The 25,818-nt window shown below is 42.6% G+C and overlaps 2 protein-coding genes across 5 annotated transcripts in view; one reads left to right on the top strand and one right to left on the bottom strand.

The window, feature by feature from the left end:
* STKLD1 (serine/threonine kinase like domain containing 1) overlaps window positions 1-3,917 on the bottom strand; it is a 154,248-nt gene extending 150,331 nt beyond the window's left edge. For 2 of the 3 annotated variants that reach the window (XM_029611146.1, XM_029611147.1), the window contains exons 1-2: window positions 3,662-3,917; window positions 3,128-3,226 (exon numbers count right to left, since the gene is read on the bottom strand). In XM_029611146.1, coding sequence (XP_029467006.1) covers window positions 3,128-3,226; window positions 3,662-3,907 — 345 coding nt within the window. In that variant the 5' untranslated portion in view covers window positions 3,908-3,917. Of the gene's footprint in view, window positions 1-3,127; window positions 3,227-3,661 lie in introns of those variants that run through there. The other variant, XM_029611148.1, reaches the window with a different exon arrangement.
* The window catches only part of SURF4 (surfeit 4), a 44,415-nt gene continuing 22,470 nt past the window's right edge, over window positions 3,874-25,818 (top strand). Inside the window, exons 1-2 of one of the 2 annotated variants that reach the window (XM_029611162.1) lie at window positions 3,874-4,014; window positions 4,113-4,276. In XM_029611162.1, coding sequence (XP_029467022.1) covers window positions 4,229-4,276 — 48 coding nt within the window. In that variant the 5' untranslated portion in view covers window positions 3,874-4,014; window positions 4,113-4,228. Of the gene's footprint in view, window positions 4,277-25,818 lie in introns of both variants that reach the window. The other variant, XM_029611163.1, reaches the window with a different exon arrangement.

The following is a 25,818-nucleotide window of genomic DNA, read 5'->3' as shown; positions in this document are numbered from 1 at the left end:
ATCATAAGTCATATGTTTATACAAATATTTATGTTTGTGTGCATTTTTAATTGTTTATATTTATGTGCCACAGCCCCTGAGGCAGCTCGGCAGAGCGAAACTCGGCCAGAGTCGGGCAAGTTCCAATAAAAGTCCATTTTTACCGATCCATCCTTTCATTCTTCTGTTGTTCGTCACATTGGATCGGTTACCGGTTTGCTTCCTTGGACCATAATCAATTCCAGTCAACAAAAATGCCTGGACTAAAGTTCTAAAATCATCCACAGGTATTAAGTATTATGTAGGCCATAGGTTTTGGATCTCAATTTGCCTTTTGTCCAATGTCATTCTTTCATAGTAACATAGTAAATGACAGCAGATAAAGGCCAAAAAGGTCCATCTATTCTGTCTGGCAGTGATTTTATGCGTATCATCCCAAAGTAGTTCAAATTCCCACATAATCAGATCATTCCATTGGGCAGCCAGTATTCTCTGCGGACCCTATCTCTTGTAATATAATAGTGCAAGCTTATATTTATTTATTTTTATTTATTTATTTACTTTTATATACCGACATTCGATCGAGATATCACATAAAACATAAGAACATAAGAAAATGCCATACTGGGTCAGACCAAGGGTCCATCAAGCCCAGCATCCTGTTTCCAACAGTGGCCAATCCAGGCCATAAGAACCTGGCAAGTACCCAAAAACTAAGTCTATTCCATGTAACCATTGCTAATGGCAGTGGCTATTCTCTAAGTGAACTTAATAGCAGGTAATGGACTTCTCCTCCAAGAACTTATCCAATCCTTTTTTAAACACAGCTATACTAACTGCACGAACCACATTCTCTGGCAACAAATTCCAGAGTTTAATTGTGCGTTGAGTAAAAAAGAACTTTCTCCGATTAGTTTTAAATGTGCCCCATGCTAACTTCATGGAGTGCCCCCTAGTCTTTCTACTATCCGAAAGAGTAAATAACCGATTCACATCTACCCGTTCTAGACCTCTCATGATTTTAAACACCTCTATCATATCCCCCCTCAGTCGTCTCTTCTCCAAGCTGAAAAGTCCTAACCTCTTTAGTCTTTCCTCATAGGGGAGTTGTTCCATTCCCCTTATCATTTTGGTAGCCCTTCTCTGTACCTTCTCCATTGCAATTATATCTTTTTTGAGATGCGGCAACCAGAATTGTACACAGTATTCAAGGTGCGGTCTCACCATGGAGCGATACAGAGGCATTATGACATTTTCCGTTTTATTCATCATTCCTTTTCTAATAATTCCCAACATTCTGTTTGCTTTTTTGACTGCCGCAGCACACTGCACCGACGATTTCAATGTGTTATCCACTATGACACCTAGATCTCTTTCTTGGGTTGTAGCACCTAATATGGAACCCAACATTGTGTAATTATAGCATGGGTTATTTTTCCCTATATGCATCACCTTGCACTTATCCACATTAAATTTCATCTGCCATTTGGATGCCCAATTTTCCAGTCTCACAAGGTCTTCCTGCAATTTATCACAATCTGCTTGTGATTTAACTACTCTGAACAATTTTGTGTCATCTGCAAATTTGATTATCTCACTTGTCGTATTTCTTTCCAGATCATTTATAAATATATTGAACAGTAAGGGTCCCAATACAGATCCCTGAGGCACTCCACTGTCCACTCCCTTCCACTGAGAAAATTGCCCATTCAAACCTACTCTCTGTTTCCTGTCTTTTAGCCAGTTTGCAATCCACGAAAGGACATCGCCACCTATCCCATGACTTTTTACTTTTCCTAGAAGCCTCTCATGAGGAACTTTGTCAAACGCCTTCTGAAAATCCAAGTATAGTATATCTACCGGTTCACCTTTATCCACATGTTTATTAACTCCTTCAAAAAAGTGAAGCAGATTTGTGAGGCAAGACTTGCCCTGGGTAAAGCCATGCTGACTTTGTTCCATTAAACCATGTCTTTCTATATGTTCTGTGATTTTGATGTTTAGAACACTTTCCACTATTTTTCCTGGCACTGAAGTCAGGCTAACTGGTCTGTAGTTTCCTGGATCGCCCCTGGAGCCCTTTTTAAATATTGGGGTTACATTTGCTATCCTCCAGTCTTCAGGTACAATGGATGATTTTAATGATAAGTTACAAATTTTTACTAATAGGTCTGAAATTTCATTTTTTAGTTCCTTCAGAACTCTGGGGTGTATACCATCCGGTCCAGGTGATTTACTACTCTTCAGTTTGTCAATCAGGCCTACCACATCTTCTAGGTTCACCGTGATTTGATTCAGTCCATCTGAATCATTACCCATGAAAACCTTCTCCATTACAGGTACCTCTCCAACATCCTCTTCAGTAAACACCGAAGCAAAGAAATCATTTAATCTTTCCGCGATGGCCTTATCTTCTCTAAGTGCCCCTATTTTACATTGTAACGAGGTAACTTATCTATGATCTAAAGAAATGGGTGTAAATTGTAACAAATATGATATATTAAGGGGATAGCATTTAAAATAACATTAAAGATATTAATATATATATAAGATATTACTTTGTAATGAGGTAATTTGTATCTTATAACATTTTATATTGTAATGAGGTCACTTAAATAACATATAACACTTATATACATTGTAACGAGGTCACATATTTCATAACATTTTACATTGTACTGAGGTAACTTATATTAGGGCTGGAGAGAAACATTTCTAAATTGATATGGTGACATTGCTTATGAGAGTAGGATTGGCTGGGGGATTTGGTAGAGGCTTCGGGAGGTTAGCTGGGGGAGGCTTCTGAGGATTGGAGGGGGTAGGGGGGGCCGGGGTGGGTAGGGACGAATAAAGGGAGGCAGTAGGGGGTTACATTGTTGGGGTGTGGGTCGGTGTGAATGGGTTTGGAATCACAATTGTTACTAGAATGCCCCATGTCCTATTAATTTTCCAGTACTTTCTATGGTGGGAAAGTACTGGGACTCTGATAGGGGATGCCAGCCCTAGGCAGACAAAGCCAGGTGCCAGGCCTGGGCAGTTGGTGCTCTGGCCAGGTACAGCTCCAGACCTCATGAGAGTTGCAAGTCCTAGGCAGAGAGAGCTCTTAATGGTGGTAGCACTCTGGGTGCTTGTTCCAGTCCCAGCTCACCTTCTTGAGCACAAACTTCTTGATCTGTTTCTCTTCCACACCTTCCACCACCAGCATCTGTCCGAGAGCTCCAGACGGTGTGGGCGTTGTCTCTATCTTCTGTGGGAACAGAGAAAGCTGTGAGGGACACTGCTGGTACAAAGTTAACAAGTGGCACTGTTTTTTTAATTAGAGGCTGATCTAGTCCTGGTTTTGCCCATTGCATCCATGGCCTTATAGTCATATTTAATTTATTTATTTATTTAGAGTTTTTCTATACCGGCATTTGTGATTAGAAATCACATCATGCTAGTTTACATATAACAAGGGGGGTGTGAAACGCAGAAACGAAACATTAACAAGTGCAAAGAGGTCATAAAGTTACATTACAACAAGGTATATATAACTGGGGAGAAGAATTAATTAGTCATGTTTCTCGCTGCAAGAAATCAACAGGATAATCAGAACTACAAATCCATGCATTCAACAAACAGTGCAGTTCTAGATCAGCCAGCTGGGAGCTCGAAGTTGGTGCAACCGGCGCTCTCGACATACACTATAATGCTCCATGGCCTCAGGGTTGGCGCTGCTTGGTCTGTAGCCACGGAAACCTCGGGGCATGCGCATTAGCATCGCACACGCCGACCACAGGCAGGAAGGCAGCAGGGCACGAGGTGGAGGAGGCTGACCGTGCAGTGCGGCGCATGCGTACTCATTCACGATCCCTGCGATTGAGGATCGCAGGCTGGGAGGCTGTGTAGAGGAGGGGGGAACTGTTTGTGCACCTTGGCGCATGACCATTCGCCCTTAGCCCTGGAACACGCGGGCAGCTGGCTCCATGGGGCGGGGTTTCCTGTACACTGGAGCCTCTCCTCCGTTTCTTTTTCAAATAACATAAGAACAAATCGGTATTTAAAACGCAAATGTTTTGTTCTGCTATACTTTTGCTTGGGCTGTTAATGTTATGTTGTCTCCTTTTAAATACATTTCCTTCTGTGCCTATGAGCTCCCGAGGTGCCTGCCCCTTTAAGGCTCGGCCTACGTGGCAGTGGAGGAGGTGGAGCGAGCACTGAGCCGGCCGTCGACTTCCTCCCACCGCCGAGGAGCTGCTAGCACTGGAACATGGGCTACAGCGACATGATGGCAACTGCTGAGGACTTCGCTGACCAGGTGGGAAGGGAGTGGAGGTAGTGACTCGCACCTCAAATGCCTTATAGTCCAATTCCAAACCCTCCACCAGTGATCTCATCGGTGGCCCAAGACTCCGTCCATATGTCACCACCCCTCTTCCCTCCCTACTACCGACAGCCCAATTCCATTGATCTGACCTGTATTCCAAAACTCTGTAAATATCCTCATGGCCCTGTCTTCAAACCTACCAAAGGATCCTCACTCTCCCTCCCTCCCCCCCCCCCCCCCCCCCCCCCCCATCCCCAAACTTATTCCACAAATCGTATTACCTTGTTACCTACCATGCATCCTCACCGCCTCGGGTTTGCTTTCTACTCTAGTGAGTCTTCCTTTGCTCCTTTTTATTCTCAGTAATCATTCCATGTTCCTTCCTTAATTTTCCTTCTCCCTCAATAATTCTGCCTGCACAGTCCTGTTAGTGGTGACTTGCACAAACCCCTATTTACTACCCCAATAATCTTACTACCGATCCTGCTAATCTGGCCGATACATTCTAGCCTCCTAGCCCAGTAATGTATACCCAATAGCAGGGACAGGGACTGACAGCTGCATATTCCAGGGAATATCATAATGAAGGGGACAGTTCAAATACATAAAATTAGAAAGCAATCTCCTGTTGAATCTTGCAAATTGCATCTGGTTGTCAAATGCTGAAAATCATTTTCTAGCAGAATATAATGCAGGAACCAAGTTAAGGCATGGTCATTTGATGTGTGGTTGACCCGAGAACGTCGTTTAAAAGAAAATGCCTTGCTGCCATAGGTAAGGTTAGGATTGTGTAAACTCATAACTTCTCTGTAGGAGTCACTTTGACCAAGACTGCTTCCATTTTAAAGTACCTGTGGTCTTTATTCAAGCATTCTTTATAGTTAAGAGTCTATTTTGGGTGGTAGATTTGGAGATGTGAGGGGATCTTATTAGCAGTGTACTGATTTTAACCATGGGATGCTGTTACTCTTCTGAATTTCTCCTAAAGATAACTCAAAGAAATTACTTGAGAAACACCCTGGCCCCTATTGGATGTTGTTGACCACAATATCATTTCCTTTAGACGAGAGAACGTCTGTGGCAGGAGTTTTTATAAGCTGCTGTAAACAGTAGCCAGAAAGCATTAGATTCATGGCTACCCATGCTTTACAGATATGGTGTTGGGAAGCTTTCATGCACTTGAGAACGCTGCAGTAATGCCACTGATCTGTTAGCCAAGCAGGCCAGTGGGGTTATTCCAGCAGTGATCATAAGAGATGTATAGAAGCCAATGGATTACTGGGAGAAGTTCTTTATTAGCACATGAACAATTTAAAATCAGCAGATGGTTAGGTGCTTATTTTATCTAGAACACTCCTCTGGAAACTCCTATCACCAAACATCTGGTTCACTTGGGAATGAATAATTCAAGGTTTTTAATAAGACTTAATGATGTTAATTAAACACAGGGCAAGAGGCAAATGACATAAAGTATTGTAGATCCTGCAGATAGAGCACCTCCATTGCCTGTGCTGCTGTTTGTTCTCAAAAGTATGAGTAGTTTAAGTAATACTCCTTTTATTTTCTTAACTACACACAGATGAGTTCTAAAGTAAAATCCATTGGACTGCCCCTTGCAGGCTTATTGTGGTTCTTCACCCGGACTGGCCCTGACTACTTGCTTTTTCTCTTTAGGCTATAATAAGTTTACAGTCTTCTTCACGATTCTTGTATGGAGGTTCTTCTGGGGGTCCTATTCTGCGGTAGCAAATGCTCATTGTAACAATTTTTATTCCAAAGAGAAAATGCACTCTATAGTGAATACAGAGTAGGCCCTCAGTGCGCTTAGCACTCTTCAGGTATTGGAGAGAAGGAAACCTCGCTTTCACGTGTAACCTTGCTCTGAGGCCTGAGTACTTGCGTTATTTTGACCCAATAATGTGAAGCCATAAATGCCCGATTCATTCCTGTCTGCGAAGTGTAAAGAAAACCTTTTCTTTCTCTTCGTCCTGCCAGACCATTCCAAGTCTTTGGAACTCTTTTCCTTTGGTTCTATACTTAGAGAGAGATTATTTTACATATAGGAAAGCCTTAAAGACTTTTCTTTTTCTGCAAGCCTTCTCGTCTAATTAAGTAAAGGAAATATCTATATATTATTTTTTTTTAATTTTAAGGTTATGCTGTTTGCTTAACTTTTTACTATTTTGTTTTGTTCTCGTTTTACCTGATCTTATTACGAATATTTGCTCCATTGTTGTAGAATTATTTTATCCTTTTGATGTTTTTATTTGCTTTGATTCATTTGTTTATATCTATGTATGGTTCATTCCTTGAGTTTGTTGTACTATATTGTTTGATTTTATTTATTTATTTATCAAGTTTTATATACCGTCCGGTTTTGCCATCACAACGGTTTACAAAGTTTCGATGTTTAACAGAGTGTTCAAAAAATTCACAAATTCACGTGCTTGTTAACATAGTTATTGTAGGCGTTATAAACATAGTTCGGTTGTTAAACTGTACAGGTTAAATTACATGCTTTGGATTGGTTCTACATGTTTATATGTGCCGGTAGGGAGGGGAGTTATAACATAGAGTCATTGGGTGCTTTGGTGAACATTCAAGTTTTTAGTTCTTTTTTGAAGGTTTTTAAATTTTGCTGTGTTCTCAGTTCTGTTGGGAGGGTGTTCCACAGTTCGGGACTTCATAGGGATATGGATCTCTTCCGAGTTAAGGTACGTTTTTGGCGAGCAGGTGGAATTTTTAATAGACCTTTGTTAACTGAACAGAGATTTCGGTTTGGTGAGTAAGGTTTTATGGATGCATTTAGCCAGTTTGTTTTTCATATTATTTTGTGTATTATGGATAGTATTTTGTAATCTATCCTGTATTTTATTGGGAGCCAGTGTAGTGATATGAGAGTTGGAGTAATGTGATCGTACTTTTTAGTTCCTGTGAATATTCTGGCGGCTGTATTTTGAAGGATCTGGAGTGGTCGGATGGTGGTGAGAGGTAAGTTGAATAGCAGGGATTTGCAGTAATCCAGGTTGGAGAAGAGAGTAGTTGGAGGACTGTTCTGAAGTCGATGGGGGAAAGGTTTTAGATGTCTTAGGGTTAGGAGTTTGTGATATCCATCTTTGATTTTTGCGGTGATGTGGTTCTTGAAGGATAGTTCCTTATCAATTATGATTCCTAGATTGCGGGCATGGAGGGGAGATTGCCTTCTTTTGATTCATTATGTTGAGTGATGGTAGGTGCAGAGGGTTGTTCTTTCTATCCAGCATGATTATTTCTGTCTTATCAATGTTTAGGATGTCTCATGTTGGTTAGTAGTTGCTTTATTTTGGTGAGGTAATTGGCTGTTTTTGTAGGTGTTTTCCAGAGTTGTGTATTGGGATAAATATTTGGATGTCATCAGCATATATGAAGTGGGTCAGTTTAAGGTTTGAGAGGAAGTGGCATATAGGGAGAAGATAAATGTTGAAGAGTGTCGCAGGTAATGCGGAGCCTTGGGGAACTCCAGTGTCAAGGTTTATTTTCTTTGAGAGGGTGTCATTGATTGACACCTGGTAGGTCCTTTGTGATAGGATGAGAACCATTGTAGGGTTTTTTCATTTGCACCAATTTTGGAGAGACAGTCAATCAGTAGTGAATGGTTTACCGTATCGAAGGCTGTTGATAGGTCTGGTAGTACTAGAAGGTAGCTGTGGCCATTGTCAAAGCCTTTAAGCACGGTATCGTTTAATGATAGGAGTAGTGATTCAGTGTTTAGTTGTTTCCTGAAGCCGAATTGTGTGGGGAGTAGGATGTTGTTCCTTTCCAGGTAGTCGCTGAGTTGGGAGTGGACGATTTTTTCAATAATTTTGGCAATGAATGGTAGGTTTGATATGGGTCGGTAGTTTAGTGGGTTTTCTGGATCAAGGTTGGTCTTTTTCAGTATGGGTTTGATAATTGCTGATTTTAGGCAGTTGGGGTAGTTTCCTTCTGTGAGGGATAGGTTCACGATGTCTGTTAATGTTTTAGTTATTGAAGGTTCGATGGCTTTGATCGTCTGTATGGGTATTCTATCAATAGGGTGCTTAGCTGGGTTCATTTTTTTTATAATAGTTTGGATTTCCAGTGATGATGCTGAATCAAAGTTGGGCCAGCTTGGTGATTGATTGATTTGTATTTTCGGGTCTTGCGAGTTGTTGTTTATGAGTGTTTTGATTTTTTCGTTAAAGAAATCTGCAAAGTCGTTGCTTGAGAGCTTGGAGGTTGGTGATGTCTGGTCATTGGAGGATTTGGTTAGACTATGCACGATATTGAAGAGCATTCTTGGGTTGTGTTGGAATTTGTTTATTTTTTTTTTAATAGAAATCTTTTTTTGCATTGTGGATATGTTTTTTTTGTAGTGTGCTAAGTATGTTCGGTAGGCATTCAGTAGTGTAGTTGTTTTGTTGTTCCAGGTTTTTTCTTTTTTTCGGAGTTCGTGTTTGGCTGATCTGATGTTGTCATTGTACCATTGGTTCTGGTATTTTGGGTTTTTTATTGTGGAGTTTATCTTGTCTGCTGTTGTTTTTGTGATGTTGAGCCAGGAGGAGGTGGCGTTTTCTGCGTTAGATAGGTCTATGTTTGATAGTTCTGTTTGTAGATTATCTTGAAGTATCTCAATGTTAAAGGTTGGGCGGTAGGAGAAGGATCTAAGTGGGCTTTTTCTCTGTTGTAAATTTCCAGTTGGAAATCAGATTAGAGTGGATTAGAGAGTGGTCCGAACAGGGGATATTAGTGATACTTGTGTGGTTAGTAGCCCATATGTCAGTATTGATGAAGAATGAGGTCTAGTGTGTGACCTGCTTTGTGCGTTGGGCCTTTGATGATTTGACTTAGTCCTAGGGTTGATAGGGCGTCTGTTATTGCGTTGCATGTGGGGGAGTGGGGGATTGTGTCAACGTGTATGTTAAAGTCTCCTAAGATGATGATGGGTTTGTTGATAGTTTGGACAGGAAGAATTCTATCAGTGTTGAGCAGTTCCAATCTAGTGAATTGGGGGGACAGTGTACCAGACAGATTTGTAGTAAAGGTGAGTCGAATAGTGCCATTTCCAGTGGTGAGTGGGTGTTGGTTGGGAATAGTTTCATCTGTAGGGTTTTTTTTTTTTATGATTAGCATTAGACCTCCTCCTTCCTTTTTTGGTCGGAGGATTGAAAATGTTCTGTAGATGGGGTTATTGATTTGGTTTATTAAGACTGGGTCGGTGTTTCTTATCCATGTTTCTGTGATGGCTATGAAGTCTGGTTTGTGATCGTCAAGTAGGTCAGAGATGACGGGTATTTTCTTCACTATGGATTGTGCATTGAATAGAAGGAATGATATTGCTATGTAGGTCTTAGTGCTGATGTGAGTGATGTTTGAGTGTTGGTACTTACAATATTTCTTTGATTTTTTTTTTCTTGTTTCCTTCTGTGGGTTATCCGTGTGTTGATCTTTTCTGTGGGACTTGAGGTGGATGTGGTCAGGGGTTTGAATGTTTGCCATTTCTTGTGGAGTGTAGCAGTAAATTTTCTGGGTTTGGGGTCTGCACAAAGGGGAGTGCCCCTTTGTCGCGCTCCTTCAGCGCTCGATGCCTGGGGAGTACGCCTTCCTTTCAAGGAGGGTTCGGCGCTTCCTTGTGATGTCACCGGGGGCAGGCCTCCCGGCCAAGGAGGCAGGGCCGCTCTGGTGTTCTTCGGGGCACTTTTCTGCCCTTCTTCTGGCTCCCGCCGTTCTTGTGGGCGCTGGGCACCTGCTGGTGCTCACCTCAGGGACGCTGCGGCTGGAGGGACACTTTTTTTTTTATTGTACATCGCATAGATTATAATTGTATGATATGCGATTAATCAAGAATGAAATAAACATTATGCATGATCACCAGCAGGTGGCGGTAGAGAACTTCTTCCTTTTTTTTTAAGGTCATGCTTGCCTATATCTTCTCCAAAACGCACGTCAAAACAAGTGCGTAGCTAATAGCACTCATCACATGTAAATGCCATGTAGATGAGGCTATTAGCTATTGCATATGATGCAGAAAAATCCCGCAGCAAACTTAATGCCAGCCCCAAGTTGGCATTAAGTTATACTACAAGCCAAGGGCTCAAGAAAAAAACAAAAAATCCTGCTGTCAGTGTTTCCTCCTTAGTTTTGTTGTGATATTAAGATCCACAGCTTGTAGGGATTGAAAGCTACAAAAAAAAAGGAAGAGCTGGGCACATAATATACACGCTTCAGGCATGCGTGTATATTGTGCATATGAGTTATCTGTGGCGGAATAAAACAGACACTCATATTGAGCATTGTTTTCCTAACCCACATATAGCCATGTCTCCAGGGTGCCCAGTGTTTTTGAGAGCTGGGGACACACAATTTGTCTCTTGCCTGTCCTTTTTTAGCTTAGCTACTAATTTACATACTGCATCGGGCGCCCAGGGACCATGGATGTGCAATCATTAAGAAAATGGGCACTCAGTATGAGTGCCCATTTTACCGTGCATTCTTATTGCATCTGCCTGTAAGGAAGCAGCAACAGTAGCAGATTCTCCTTTCTGCGGAGTGATGTCGGAAAGGTACAGGAAATGCCTTACCTGTGGCAACCGCAAGCAGAGCTCGATAGTGAGCTTGTTTTGTATGTTGTGTGATACACCAGAGAACTCTGGAGAGGGACTCCTGAAGAGGGAAGTTGGTTTAGCAGTGATGTGAAAGGTACACTCTCTGGGGAGGAGTTAATACCTGCACAGCAGGAGCTCTAGGGGGCAGCAGCCCGGGAAAGGACTACAGAATGGGGCGATGATGCTGAAGGCGAAGTAGGCCCAATTGAGTTAGATAGTGGGGCCAAAGATCCAGGCCTAATGGGAATCAAAGGAGAAATGGATTTGTCAACATAGTTCATCTTCCTGATGCATAGAGCATGCAAAGGCCCCAGATCCTCTCCAGATGCCCTGGGGAACAGGAAGCAGGAGTCAAAAGGCCCCAACTGGGGAGGGATGTACCTCACTCCCCAGTATTCTCACTGGGGCTTTCCCTATTGGCACGGAGAACCTGAAACATCTGCAGGGCTCGGGGAAGGTGACCTACATGAAGGCAAAGATGCATTCTCATTCTAATATCCTCACATTGGAACAGTCATTGGACCTCACAGAGGAGGGGAAGAAAATAGAGGGCATGGAGATCTGATCCTGTTTAGGATTAGGAAACCTGTCAGAGCCTGTCCCCTCCATTCAGCCATTAAGGAAATGATAATGGCAGAATGTGAGGCCCTGGATACAGTCCTAAGAGTTAGGAATACGATGGGGAAATTTGTATCCTTTACAGCAAAAGAAGATAAGCCACTTATTTAAAGTTCCAAAAGTAGACGCCTCATTCACAGCAGTAACAAAAAAAAAACATTATTCTAGTAGAAGGGGTTCAGTCCTCAAGGATACACAGGATTGGAAGATAGAATCTCTCTTAAGAGGTTCTTTGAGCTAGCTAGCCTATCTCTACAGGTTGCAATATGTAGTGGATACATAGTCAGAGCAAGGAGAGTTTCTTACTTCCCTGGCAGAGGCATATCTGCATATTCCCATCAGGGAGGCATATCAAAAGTTTCTGAAGTTTTTATAGTTCCAGGGAACCATTATCAGTTCAAGGCCATGCCCTTTGATGTATCGACAATACTGCACACCAAGGTTGTGATAGTAGTGGGAGCTGCACTAAGAAAAGAAGGGATCCTAGTCGACCCTTATTTGGATAACTGGCTTTTGAGGGCCAAGTTGAGGTAATAAAGTGAGCAGTCTATTCTAAGAGTGAGACAATTCTTGGAGACATTAGGGTGGATTGTAAACTAAGCCAAAAGCCAGTTATAGACTTCCCAGTCCCTAGTATACCTGGGCGCATGCTTCAACACAAGGTGAGGACAGGTCGTCATGATCCAGGAGAGGGTCTTGAAGCTACAAGTGCAGGTGAAGAAATTGATAGGCAGGAAGCCCAAGGGGATATTCTGGGATCATTGGCCTCTTCCATAGATCCGGTTCCCTGGGCAAGGGCACACACATGCCCTTTGCAAAATCATTACCTGCAATGTCAGAGCTATGAAAAGAGATTTGTTCTACCAGCAGAGGCCAGGAGGAGTCTATGATGGTGGTTGATCAATGTCATTCTGTTTAGTAAGGATAAGTCTGGATCCACCAACTAGGTAATGTTAGCGACCAATGTCAGGCTGGGGGGCCCACTGTGAAGGGCAAGTAGCACAGGGCAAGTGGCTGGTAATGGACGTTTTCTAGTCAATAAACCATCTGAAGATAAGAGCAATCAGGCTGGCACTCAAAAGCTTTTCCCCCCATGTTGAAGGGAACAGCTGTAAGAGGAATAGCCTAGTGGTTAGAGCAGTGGACTATGAACCAGGAGACCAAGGTTCAAGTCCCGCTGTCACTCCTTGTGACCTTGGGCAAGTCACTTTACCCTACATTGCCTCAGGTACAAAAACTTAGATTGTAAGCCCTCTGTGATATCTCAATTGAGATGAATGTCGGTATATAAAAATAAATAATAATAAATAAGAGTGCTATTGGACAGTGCTATGGCAGTAGCATATATGAACAGGCAAGGGGGCACATGGAACCTGCAGTTAGAGAAAGAGATGAGAAATCTGATGAGCTGGGCAGAGATCCACATAAAAGAACTACTGGTGAGTCATATAGCAGGAGTGGAAAACAGGCATGTGGACTTTCTCCAGAGAATAGGAACTGTCTGAGGAGGCATTTGCGAACATAACGAATGCCTGAAGACAGCAGCACTGGGACTTTATGGTGACCCATTGGAACGTCGAGGCCATTTCCCAGTCAAACCTGGGAAAAAGGTTCAGAAGGGATGGATGCACAGATCCAGCCATGACCAGCAGACAAACTATGGAGTTCCTACCTTGGCCAGTGATTTCAAGGACACCCTGCAGGGTAGTGGACCATGACAGGTCATTTTGATAGCACCTGACTGGCCAAGTTCTGTGATATACAAGCCTGGTAAGGCTTACAGGTACCAGGGACCTTTTCTACCAGGGTCTGATGGTTATGGAAGACCCAAGTCATTACTGTCTTACAGCCTCGCTATTAGAATATAAGAATTGCCATACTGGGTCAGACCAAGGGTCCATCAAGCCCAGTATCCTGTTTCCAACAGTGGCCAATCCAAGTCACAAGTTCCTGGCAAGTACCCAAACATTAAATAAATCTCAAGTTACTGTTGCTTATTAATTAATAGCAGTTTATAGATTTTTCCTCTAGGAACTTATCCAAACCTTTTGTAAACCCAGTTACACTAACTGCTGTAATCACATCCCCCGGCAATGAATTCCAGAGCTTAACTATGCGCTGAGTGAAAAATAATTTTTTTGATTTGTTTTAAATGAGCTCCTTGCTAACTTCATGGAGTGCCTCCTTGTCCTTCTATTATCTGAGAGAGTAAATAACAGATTTACATTAACGTTTTCAAGTCCTTTCATGATTTTGTAGACCTCTTATCATATTCCTCTCCTCCCCCCCCCCCCCCCCCCCAGTCGTCTCTTCTCCAAACTGAACAGTCCTAATTTCCTTAGCTTTTCCTCATAGGGCAGCCATTCTATGCCACTTATCATTTTGGTTGCCCTTTTCTACACTTTCTCCAGTGCAACTATATCTTTTTTGAGATGCAGCGACTAGAATTGCACATAGTATTCAAGAACCAGTCTCACCACGGAGCGACACAGAGGCATTATCTCATCCATCATTTTATTTGTCAATCCCTTCTTAATTCCTAACATTCTGTTTGCTTTTTTGATCGCCACAGCACACTGAGACAACGATTTCAATGTATTATCCACTATGATGCCTAGATCTCTTTCCTCGGTAGTATCTCCTAAGATAGAACCTAACATCATGTAACTACGGCAAGGGTTATTTTTCCCTATATGCATCACCTTTCACTTGTCTGCATTAAATTTCATCTGCCATTTGGAAGCCCAGTCTTCCAGTCTCGCAAGGTCCTCCTGCAATTTATCACAATCCGCTTGAGATTTAACTACTCTGCATAATTTTGTGTCATCTGCAAATTTGATAACCTCAATTGTCGTATTCCTTTCCAGATCATTTATAAATATATTAAAAAGCACAGGACTAAATATAGATCCCTGAGGCACTCCACTGTTTACCTTTTTCTACTGTGAAAACAGAACATTTAATCCTTCTCTCTGTTTCCTGTCTTTTAACAAGTTTACAATCCACAAAAGGACATCGCCTCCTATCCCATGACTTTTTAGTTTTCTTAGAAGCCTCTCATACTAGACTTTGTCGAACGCCTTCTGAAAATCCAAATACACTACATTTACCGGTTCACCTTTGTCCACATGTTTATTCACCCCTTCAAAAAAATGTAGGAGATTTGAGGCAAGACTTCCCTTGGGTAAATCCATGCTGGCTGTGTCCCATTAAAAGGAGAAAACGGAAAACAGGGTCTACTCGGATGCAATGGTCGCCACCCTTTTGAGAGGAACAAAGTGATGCACATCCCTGGCATTTGGCAGTCTCTGGAAACGGTCTAATGTCAGCTAAGATTTAATGCTAAAAATGCAAAGTAATGCATTTAGGATGCAAAAACCCAAGGGAAAGGGACAGTATAGGAAGTGAAATTCTTCGAAACACAAAGGAAGAGCAGGATCTGAGAGTAATTGCATCTGATGATCTTAAGGTGGCCAAACATTGCTGCATTTAACGAGGTAAGGTGAATCTGGAAAGAGAATGGAACATCCATTTTATATTGGTGTAATATACAGACCTCCATTATAGACAGAGGAGATGGATAGAAATTTAATGGAGGATATTCACAGGAATGCTGTGAAAGGGGAGGTGCTGCTGCTAGGGGATTTTAATCTTCCAGATGTTGACTGGGACATCCCAGCTGCAGTATCTTCTAGAAGAAAGGAGATCCTAGATTCTCTGCAAGGAGAACTGCTCTGTCAACTGAAAATGGAAACAACACGGAGGGGGTGATACTGGATCTGATGTTTCCTGATGTTGTAGTGGATGATCATCTAGGAAACAGTAACCATGGGATGGTGAGGTTCAATAGTAGGACGACACGAGATGAAGGTTCATTCTAAGATGAGGATCCTAGACTTCAGGAAAACTAACTTTCTCAAAATGGGGGAGTACGTCAAGGAGTCGTTAGCTGGATGGGCAAATCTAGGGGAAGAAGAAAAGCAGTAGGCAAAACTAAAATGAGATATATAAGGGCAACTGATCTTTTGGTTAGGAATGTAAATAAAAGGAAGAGGAAAAAGAGACTTGTTTTCTAAAGTAGTAACTGAAAAAGTAAGGGAGAATAGTTTAGCATTCAGGATGTGGCCATATTGCTACCTATATTCATATTTGGTGGCACTGTCCAAAGGTAATCTTATTTTGGCAAGAGCTTTTTGAATGGCTAGAGTCTGTAGGGCAGGGATTTAGAGCCCCGAGCCTTAAGTGTGTCTTGTTACACGTACCATCCAAGGACTACTCTAAACACACCAATAAATTCCTTACCCAAGTCTATATTGCGGCCAGGGCTGAATTAGCTAAGGCTTGGAAGTCCCCTGACACCCCATCAAGGGCAGAGGTACTCCAAAGACTGCACAGGCAGTATCACCTATCATATCTCACTGCTGTGAAACATAACCTGAAACCTTTTCAAGCTATATGGCGTCCTATGACACAATGGTTACATACTCAAAATGTGCTCACCTCAGGGGTGCCTATATAGCTTTGAGGCTCCTCAGACACATACACAAAGGTATAATGACATACAGCGAAATGGTTAACAGAAAATACAAGACAACAGGAACCGTTTAGTTTTATAGTCATTTATTTTAGCCAATACAGTAATTTTTTTGTGTAAAATGTTTATATCCTGCGGAGACCTGGAAAGGGGGGGGGAATTGGGGAGTTGGGTTACCTTTATTAGTATATATGCTTGTTTTTGCACTATTATATGGTACAATAGAGTGCATTGCAATTGATGTCTTTGAAAGTATATGATCCATTGCATTTTGTACTCTGGGTTGTATTCCAATTTAATCTGTGGTATTACTACCATGTTCAACAATGTACATGTACTACAATTCAATAAACTATAAATTGAAAAAAAAAAGAATAGTTTAGCATTCTTAAAATACAAGAGATCGCAGAAAGAGGAAGACAGGTGACAATATCTGGAAAAAAAGAGAAGCGAAAATTCAAATAGAAAACTCGCAAATATGGTACAATGGGGGACAAGTCTCTCTTTTATTAATTAATTAATTTATTTATTTATTTTTAAGATATGTTGGTGATGGAAGTGCAAAGGTGGCATTATGAGACTCAAAAGTGAAGGGGAGGAATATGTAGAAGCTGATGAGGAAAAAGCAAAATTGCTTAACAAATATTTCTGTTCAGTGTTACTTTGGAAGTGCCTGGAGCAGGACCACATAAAACAAACACAAATAAGATTGGAAGTGAGGTAAACATCAATCAATTTTCAGAAAAATGTGTTTGTGAGTAGCTAATTAAACTTTAAAGTAGATAAGTCGAGGCCAGGTGGGATTCTAAGGGCACTTAGAGATGTCCTGATAGCTCTGCTGACTGACCTTCTCAGTGCTTCTTTAGAGTCTTGAGTAGTTCTGGAGGCCTGGAAAAGGGCAGATGTGGTTCCTAATTATAAAAGTGGAAGTAAGGAGGAGGCTGGGAACTACAGGCCAGTTAGTCTGTGGTGAGCAAGCTAATAGAATTACTGCTAAAACAGAGGATAGTGCAATTTTTGGAATCCAATGGATTGCAAGATCCGAGGCAGCATGGTTTTACCAGAGGTAATTCTTGACAGACAATCAATTATACTTAGGGAATAGCCAGTGCTATTAATTACATCAGTAGCATGGGTTCTTCTTAGTGTTTGGGTAATTGCCAGGTTCTTGTGACCTGGTTTTGGCCTCTGTTGGAAACAGGATGCTGGGCTTGATGGACCCTTGGTCTGACCCAGCATGGCAATTTCTTATGTTCTTATGACAAATCTGAGCAATTTCTTTGATTGGGTGACCAGAGAGTGGGATCAAGGAAGAGCGCTAGACGTAGTGTACTTGGATTTCCGCAAGACCTTTGACACAGTTCCGCACAGAAGACTTATAAATAAATTGTGTGCCCTTGGTATGGATCTTAGAGTGACTGGCTAGGTTAGAAACCAGATGAGTAGGAGGTGAAAGGAAGGTAGTGGTAAATGGAGCTTTCTTTGAGGAGGGGGTTGTTACAAGCGGTGTGCCTCAGGGATTGGTCCTTGGACCGGTTCCTTTAAACATTTTTGTGAGCGACATGATGGAAGGGTTGTCGGGAAAGATTTGTCTTTTGCTGATGATACCAAAATATGTAACAAGGTGTGGAAGGAGTGGAAACCATGAGAAGGGATCTAACAAATTTTGAGGAATGGTCTAAAGTCTGGCAGCTAAGATTTAATGCTAAAAAATGCAGGTAAATGCATTTAGGATGCAAAACTCTAAGGGAAAGGTACAGTATTGGAAGTGAAATTTTAGAGCAGGATCTGGAGGTAATTGAATCTGATGATCTTAAGGTGGATAAAGTGACAGTAAAAGTCAGAAAGATGCTTGGCTGCATAGGGAGAGGAATGGTCAATAGAAAAAGGGAGGTGATATTGCCCCTATATAGGTCCTTGGTGAGACCTCACTTGGAATACTGTGTACATTTCTGGAGGTCACACCTTCAAAAGATTATAAACAGGATGGTGTCCATTCAGAGGGTGGCCTTTGTTCATACAGGGATAGACTTAAAGATCTAAATGTGTACCTTAGGGGGAGATATGATAGAGTAATTGAAATATCTCAAAGGTTTCCCTGCACAGGAGGTGAGCCTTTTCCAATGGAAAGGAGGCTGTAAACAAGGGGTCATGAGATAAGGATGAAAGGGAGTAGACTCAAGAGTAATCTTAAGAAATATTTCTTTACAGAGAGGATTGTGGATGTGTGGAACAGGCTCCCATTGGAAGTGATAGAGACAAAAACAGTATCTGAATTTAAGAAAGCATAGGATAAATACAGGCGATCTCTAAGAAAGTGAGAATTATGCTAAATTAAATGTATGGCCCATCCATCCGGTCTTTTTCTGCCATCATGTTTCTATATTTATAACTCTTGAGATCTGGTGCAGGAAGAGGGGTATTTCCCCATTTAAGATACAGGTGTGGACAATGCTAGATTTCCTGCAGGAAGGGGTTGGCAAACTACAGCTTACCTCCTTTTCAATGTATCATTATATGCGACCTGCCAACATGTAGATCAGCCTGCCTTAGTGCCCAACATCCCAAAATGTAGCCTTTAATGACATGCTGAAATGCACATTCAAAAACCCCCTTTCTGGATTATTTTCGATAAAATCTTTAAACACTCAATAGGTCACAAACTGTGAATCTTGTCATTCAAAATTCGAATACTATTCATGCAGGAGGCTGCCGGATCTGTGTGTTGACCCAGACTAGCCTCACTGTTTAAATTAGACAAAAATCTTTGGAAGATGGAGGGCAGGTTTCATATATACGAGTTTAAAACCCCAACCAGGGTGAACTCAAATTTGTGCGTATAATCATAAACCATGCCTCCTCCATCCAATTTTTTTAAGAAATGTGCAACCAGTTCAAACACCTCTATCCATTTTCTTAGTGTGATTTGTTCATTTTTTTCTTTTTCTTTTTAAATATCATGAACAGCTGACTTCATAAAATGATTTTAAAAGTCCTGACTTATCTGGTAATAGTTGACAACCCGACGTGGCCACGTTTCAGGTCCGCGAACAGACCTTTCTTCAGGGGATGTTATCCTGTTTAATGTTCAGTCGGTGTACCAAAAGTCCTCTGTTAGTATTATATTCTTTTTTCAAAAAGACGCCCAAAGATGAGATTTGGGCAAGGGTCTCTCAACCTAGCTTGATGGACTCTCTACCTGGGTAACATCAAGCTAGGTTGAGAGACCCTTGCCCAAATCTCATCTTTGAGTGAGTTTCCTCACTCCGAAGGCCAGCAAATCTTCACAAGTGACCACTGTTCTGTTCATACGTCTCATGTAGAATGTGAAAGCGGCCCCTAACCCCCTACACTCTTACCTAATCCCCACCTCGAGTTACTAGGTGGACCTATCCTAGGGATACAAATACCTATGTATGGGACATGCTATTATGGCCAGTCTGTCTCTCTCTCTCTCTCTCTCTCTCTCTCATTGAAAAATACTATCTTAGCATAAAACACGCCCCTTTTGCTATCGCATGCGGTACTTACCGCATTTTGATAAATCCAGGCCTAAGCTAGATATTTCACTTAGATGCAGCTCCAACACTGCTCTCTACATTAATGGTGGGGGTGGAAGGGAAAAAGAACCAAAAGGTTACTAAGAGCCAAAAGTAACAGATAAGTATGAGAAAAAAACAAACTGCAAAACTTGCTGGGCAGACTGGATGGGCCATTTGGTCGTCTTCTGCCGTCATTTCTATGTTTCTATGTTCCTCTTCCAGTCATTAATTCAATTCTGACCATATTATGATCACTATTGCCAAGCAGCCCCACCACAGTTACCTCTCTCACCAAGTCCTGTGCTCCACTGAAAATTAGATCTAAAATTGCTCCCTCTTTCATCGGTTCCTGAACCAATTGCTCCATAAAGCTATCATTTATTCCATCCAGGAATGTTATCTCTCTAGTGTGTCCCGATGATACATTTACCCAGTCAATATTGGGGTAATTGAAGTCTCCCATTATTACCGCACTACCAATTTGGTTAGCTTCCCTAATTTCTCTTAGCATTTCACTGTCTGTCTCACCATCTTGACCAGGTGGACAGTAGTATGCTCCTATCACTATAGTCTTCCCCGACACACAAGGGATTTCTACCCATAAAGATTCAATTGTGCATTTAGTCTCAGGCAGGATGTTTATCCTGTTGGTCTCTATGCCATCCTGGACATAAAGCGCCACACCGCCTCCCGGGTGCTCCTCTCTGTCAATGCGATATAATTTGTACCCCGGTATAGCACTGTCCCATTGGTTATCCTCCTTCCACCATGTCTCTGAGATGCCAATTAAGTCTATGTCAACCTTCACTGTTATACATTCTAATTCTCCCATCTTACTTCTTAGACTTCTGGCATTAACATACAAACATTTCAAAGTTTGTTTTTTTGTTTGTATTTTCATGTGCTTTTTAATTGATAGGGATAAGTTAGAATTTTTTAGCTCAGGTGAGTTTTTAGTACTTGGACTACTTTTCTAATTATTGGAACCTCACTGACGGGGATGCCCTAATTCTAATGCATCATTAGTATCCTTTGAAGATACCTCTCTCTGAACCATGCGCTGCTGAGCGACTGTCGGCTTTCCCCTTAGAGCAGCTTTTAAACTAGAACAATCTCCTTTTTAAAGGTTAGCGCTAGCAGTCTGGTTCCACCCTGGTTAAGGTGGAGCTCATCCCTTCGGAAGAGACTCCCCCCTTCTCCAAAAGGTTCCCCCAGTTCCTAACAAAACAGAAAAAAATAGGAGGAGGTTCTATGAATCCTTCTTAGTTTGTAATTCCTGCACTTTCCCCAAGTGCAGTAGACTTGAGGCTTTGGTTTTCAACAGGCAGAGAAACAGATGCTTGGACGCTTTGTCAACTTTGCATACTATGCTTATTTTTAAATACCCACTTTAATTTCTTGATCTATGTTCTTGTGTAAAAACAGGTACATACATGGTTGTTTCCTATGGTTCACCAAATATTAACATGAATGGGGTTGGGGGCAGGCTGCATGGATAGGGAAAAAGGTGGAAAACAGACTTATAAATAGAATACCTCAAATTAATAGAAATATAGGTAGTACAGAGGGGGGGAGTGGAGGACAAGGGAAGAGGAGGAAGGTTTGGGAGAGAGCTGGGTACATTGAGTACAGTGGGAAGGGGATATTGATGCTAGAGGTATGAGAAGTACTCCATGCACACATTCACTCATTCAGATACTCATGCACCTTCCTGTCTACCTCCTACTAAATTTGTAATACATTTATGATTGTACATCTTTCAGTAGGGATATAAGAAAATACTACTAATAAGCTGTTTATTTTTAGATTTTCTTGTCCAGTGTCCCCCCCCCCCCCCCTCTGCTCAAGGAGGTCCAAGGGCCCCGGACCCTCATTGCAGATAAGGATATGTAAAGTGACCCCAGGGCAAAAAGGTTTGCCCACACCTGGCCTAGACAAAGTTCTGGCATTGAACTAATTGAAAGTGTGGGTAGCAGCATTAACATCTTACAAGAGACCAAGTGGAAGGATCATTGGTGAGTACCCATCCAGATGTGGCATGCTTCCTCAGGGCAGTAAAATATGTACATCCCCCTGTTTGACAGGTAGTGCCAGTGTGAGACCTAAACCTAGTTCTGAGAGTCCTAAGAAATCTGCTATTCCCTAAATCAGTTTGATTCCCTAAATCAGTGGCTATTCCCTAAATCAGTGTATGGACTTCTTCAGGAACTTGTCCAAACCTTTTTTTTTTTAAATCCAGCTAACTGCCTTCTCCATTCATAATGTGGCTCATTGATAGACATAAAAGGAAGCAAATGTAAGGTAGCAAAAGGAAAACACTAGGGCAATAAGCTACTGACTTCATATCCTGCTATTCCAGAGTATTTAGGCAAGCAAAATAGTTCTCTGCCTCCACCTGCTGGAACAAGCGTAATCCCACTTGTCTGGACTGGTCTTTCAGGACTTGAGGAAAGGAAATTAATAGATTAATTGTAAAAGGTTAAATAAAAATTTCAGTTCTTGGCAGTGATTTGATACTCTGCCTCTAATTTCTATTTCCCTGCTTTTTCTATCCATCTGAAGACACCTCAATTAGATTTAGTTTTGTTCTAACGAATTTTAACCTCATGTGTTGTAGCCTTAATTCTGTGGCATGTACTAACATGCTAAACTTTTCTAGGCCACCAACCACACACCCAGTGTAATTGTTTATAGGTAGTTGGATTTGTAATAAGGTTGCACTGCTGAACTTTCTCATCACCAAAAACGGCTGATAATGAGTGGCACAGCTGGCGGTCCCGGGGAGGGTTGCAGAGAAAGCATGGATGAAGAAACAGTTATTCTGTAAATACATTTAAGTGACATGGCTTTCAAAAGGGAGTCAAAGACTAGGTGACCCTTTTTGGTTCTTTATTCTGCATGGCATGGGAGAACTCACATTTTTGGAACCAAAAGATGGAATGGTCCATGAAGAACACTTGCCCTTTCACCTGATGATGGTACAGCCTGCTGAGATTCCTTTCATTCATTTCTAGTATCTTCTGGAATTTATAAGAGCAATAGAACTGTCCCACTGCATGCATGCAGGTGTAAACTAGAACTGGATCAGCCTCTTGGGGTTGGGCTGATGAGGTGGGCATTCTGTTTGTGATTGTGGATTATTTTTTTCTAATGCTGAAAATTAAGAACTGGCGGGCCTGTTTTACCTGTAGGCAAAATGGAGTTGACAGCTGTAGTGCACACATCCCCTGTCTGTGCCCTCTTGGTCCTGTCTTCTGGGCTGTTCCATAGCTTGATGCTCAGCCAAGTGAGGATAGACTTGAACTCCACCAAATTTCATTTTACTCTAGCAAAGAACCTGTTCTCAAACCATTTGTTTCTAGGTTTCTGAAGATAGCTAGAACATTCTGTTTTGGAGCATTCTGGAATTTGTAGGGCTACAGAACCCCAAATGCACTTTGGTAGGCAATTAAAATACAAGACTTAGAGGAAGTGGTCCTTAAGGCTGTAGAATGAGATGGTTACCATGCTGTCCTAGCCTCAAGGCTCAATTCATTAGGTATTTTGATTTTGACATAATTGTTTTGGAGTTAAATTTTAAACACCTAAATATAATTACCTGATTTTTATCCAGTGGACTCTGATACCTTCAAAATCCAGAGATTATACATGAGTGTCTGAGACCACCCAGAAAGTGAGGTGAGGCACTGGGCTTGTCCTAAAAAGCTCTCTGCTGTTGAACTGACATTAGTGTAGATCATTTGTTTTCCAGAGTTGAATCAGTGGAAATGACTTTACTTTTTCTAAAGTAAGGTAGGTCAATATGTATTCCCTATACATACCGGGATCAGTCCAGACTCCTGGGTTTTGCCCCCCTCTAGCAGCTGGAGACAGAAGTTTTCAAAACAAAACTCCGTCTTATATCGAATGGTGCCACCTACAGTCTGGCAGTGTTTCTCCGTCTCGGGCAGATGGTGGAAGTGCAAGGCCTACATTCTGTGCTGATTGCTCATTGGAGTTAGAGTAGTGAGTTTTAGAGTTTTCGGTCTGTAAAACATTTTTACTTTGATTTAAAAAAAAAAAAAAAAAAAAAGAGCCTCCCAGGGGGTTTGTAAGGTCCTGAGGGGGCCATCCCCCACTGGTTGTTGAGGCAGCTGCATTACAGGGTCGAGGGCTCTCTTGTTCCAAGCTAGCAGCTCTGGGTACGACACCGGGGAGCCTGGTTCACTCCACCCTGTCGGATCACGACCATGGACCACTGCTGGGCAAGTCTTAGAAAATAAAAAAACTTTTTTTTTTTTTGTCAGTGTTACCGGCGCTGCGGCTCTCTTCCCTCCCTGACTCGGCGCTTGGGCGGGCCGCGATTATTTTTCTATTTTTTACAGAATTGAATTTTAGCTTTCTTAGGCCCGTTGCCCAATGCTGCCCTCGTCTGCGTGGCACGCATGTGGCTCGGCCCATGCGCGTCTTTCTCGGGAGGGGCTGTGCTCAGCTTGTCTTCCCGGGGAGGAGGGATCCTCTGGGGCCGCGAAAATGGTTAAAGGCAAAGCTGCCCGAGCTCCTTCAGAGTTAGCTGCACCAAGATCAGCTGAGGCAGATCCATTCCCGCTGAGCACGGGAACGGAGGCCATGTTGGAATCTTTTAGATCAGCGACTCGTGCAGCTTTGGGGAGGGGATTCTCCCGCCTCCTCTCTTTCTCCTCAGCCAGGGTTTCCTGGAGGGAGCGAATCTTTACAGCCTCTCTCACCTGCAATGGAGGATAGCCCCGAGGGAGCTTCTGACTACTCCTCCTCGGAGTTTATTTTATTTCTCCATAAGGTTTTTAAAGCCAGGAGGGGCTTTGCGTACAGGGGCTCAGACTGATACTGATTCCACGGGTCAGGATATGGACCCAGGGGACCAGGACCCACAGGGCAAGCCTCTGATGGGGGTGGATACAGGATCCAGCACGAGACTCTCACATTGGGGAAGGAGATGACCCTAAGGTGGTCCATCTGTTTAGGAGGGAGGAGTTGGCTTCGCTTATCCCTGGCATACTCGGAGAGCTAGGCTTTAATGGGCCGCCAGGGGAGTCCAGGCTAGGGGCAATAGACCCAGTGTTGTTGGGTATGAGGGGCCTGGCTACTTCCTTTCCTTTTCATTTTTCTGCCACGGACTTGCTATATAGAGAATGGGATACCCCGGATCTGGGATTGAAAGTTAGCAAGGCTGTGGATAAGCTATATCCTCTTCCGGAGGAAGCAAATGACATACTGCGGGTGCCCAAGGTGGACACAGCGGTGTCCGCAGTCACCAAAAAGACCACAATCCCGGTTATGGGTGCTACAGCCCTGAAGGACCTGCAGGATAGAAAGTTGGAGCTGCAGTTCAAGAAAATCTTTGAAGTCCCAGCACTGGGAGTGCGGGCAGCAATGTGCAGCAATTTTGCCTTACGAGCGGGCCTTCGCTGGGTTCAGCAGTTACAGGCTAATGCTGGTCTTTCCGATGCAGAAGCACAGGAAGCAGGGCATCTGGAAGCTTCGATCGCTTATAGTGCGGATGCACTTTATGATCTGTTACGGACTTTTGCCAGATCCATGGTGTCTGAAGTCTTGGCTCTTCGGCTACTGTGGTTAAGAAACTGGTCGACAGATATTACCTCCACGGCTCAGCCGGGGTCGTTGCCTTTCAAGGGTAAATTGCTTTTTGGCAAGGACCTCGAGGATATGATTTAATCCCTGGGGGAGAAAAAGGTTCACAGACTCCCAGAGAATAGGCCCAAGTCAAGGGGCTCCTTTTCTTCACGGTCTCGATTCAGAGGGAAACGGGAATTTCGTCTGTCCAGAGCTCCAGCTTCTATCTTTTGGCAAGTGTCCGGTCGCCAACAGTCTTGGTCTCAACCCTTTCGTGGCCAACGCTTTGGCAGAACTGGGGCTACCCAGTCCGCATCTGGGGTGAAGTCTTCCCAATGAAGTGACGCCGACCCATTCCTCGGTTCCAGCTGTCGGGAGCATATTGTCCCTGTTTTACGAGGAATGGGTCAAGGTGACGTCTGAATAGTGGGTCCTTACTGTGATAAATCAAGGCTATGCTTTAGATTTTGCACACCGCCTTCCGGATCGGTTTCTGGTCTCCCCATGCAGTTACGAAGAGAAACGACAGGTAGTACAAGATACCTTGCAATGCCTTCTGCAACTCGGCACCATCACTCCGGTTCCTCAGGCAGAGCAGCGAAAAGGGCGTTATTTCATTTACTTCGTAGTCCCCAAAAAAGAGGG

The sequence above is a fragment of the Rhinatrema bivittatum genome, chromosome 8, assembly GCF_901001135.1.
Source record: "Rhinatrema bivittatum chromosome 8, aRhiBiv1.1, whole genome shotgun sequence".
Classification (NCBI taxonomy): Eukaryota; Metazoa; Chordata; class Amphibia; order Gymnophiona; family Rhinatrematidae; genus Rhinatrema; species Rhinatrema bivittatum.
This window is presented reverse-complemented; position numbering and strand designations above follow the sequence as displayed.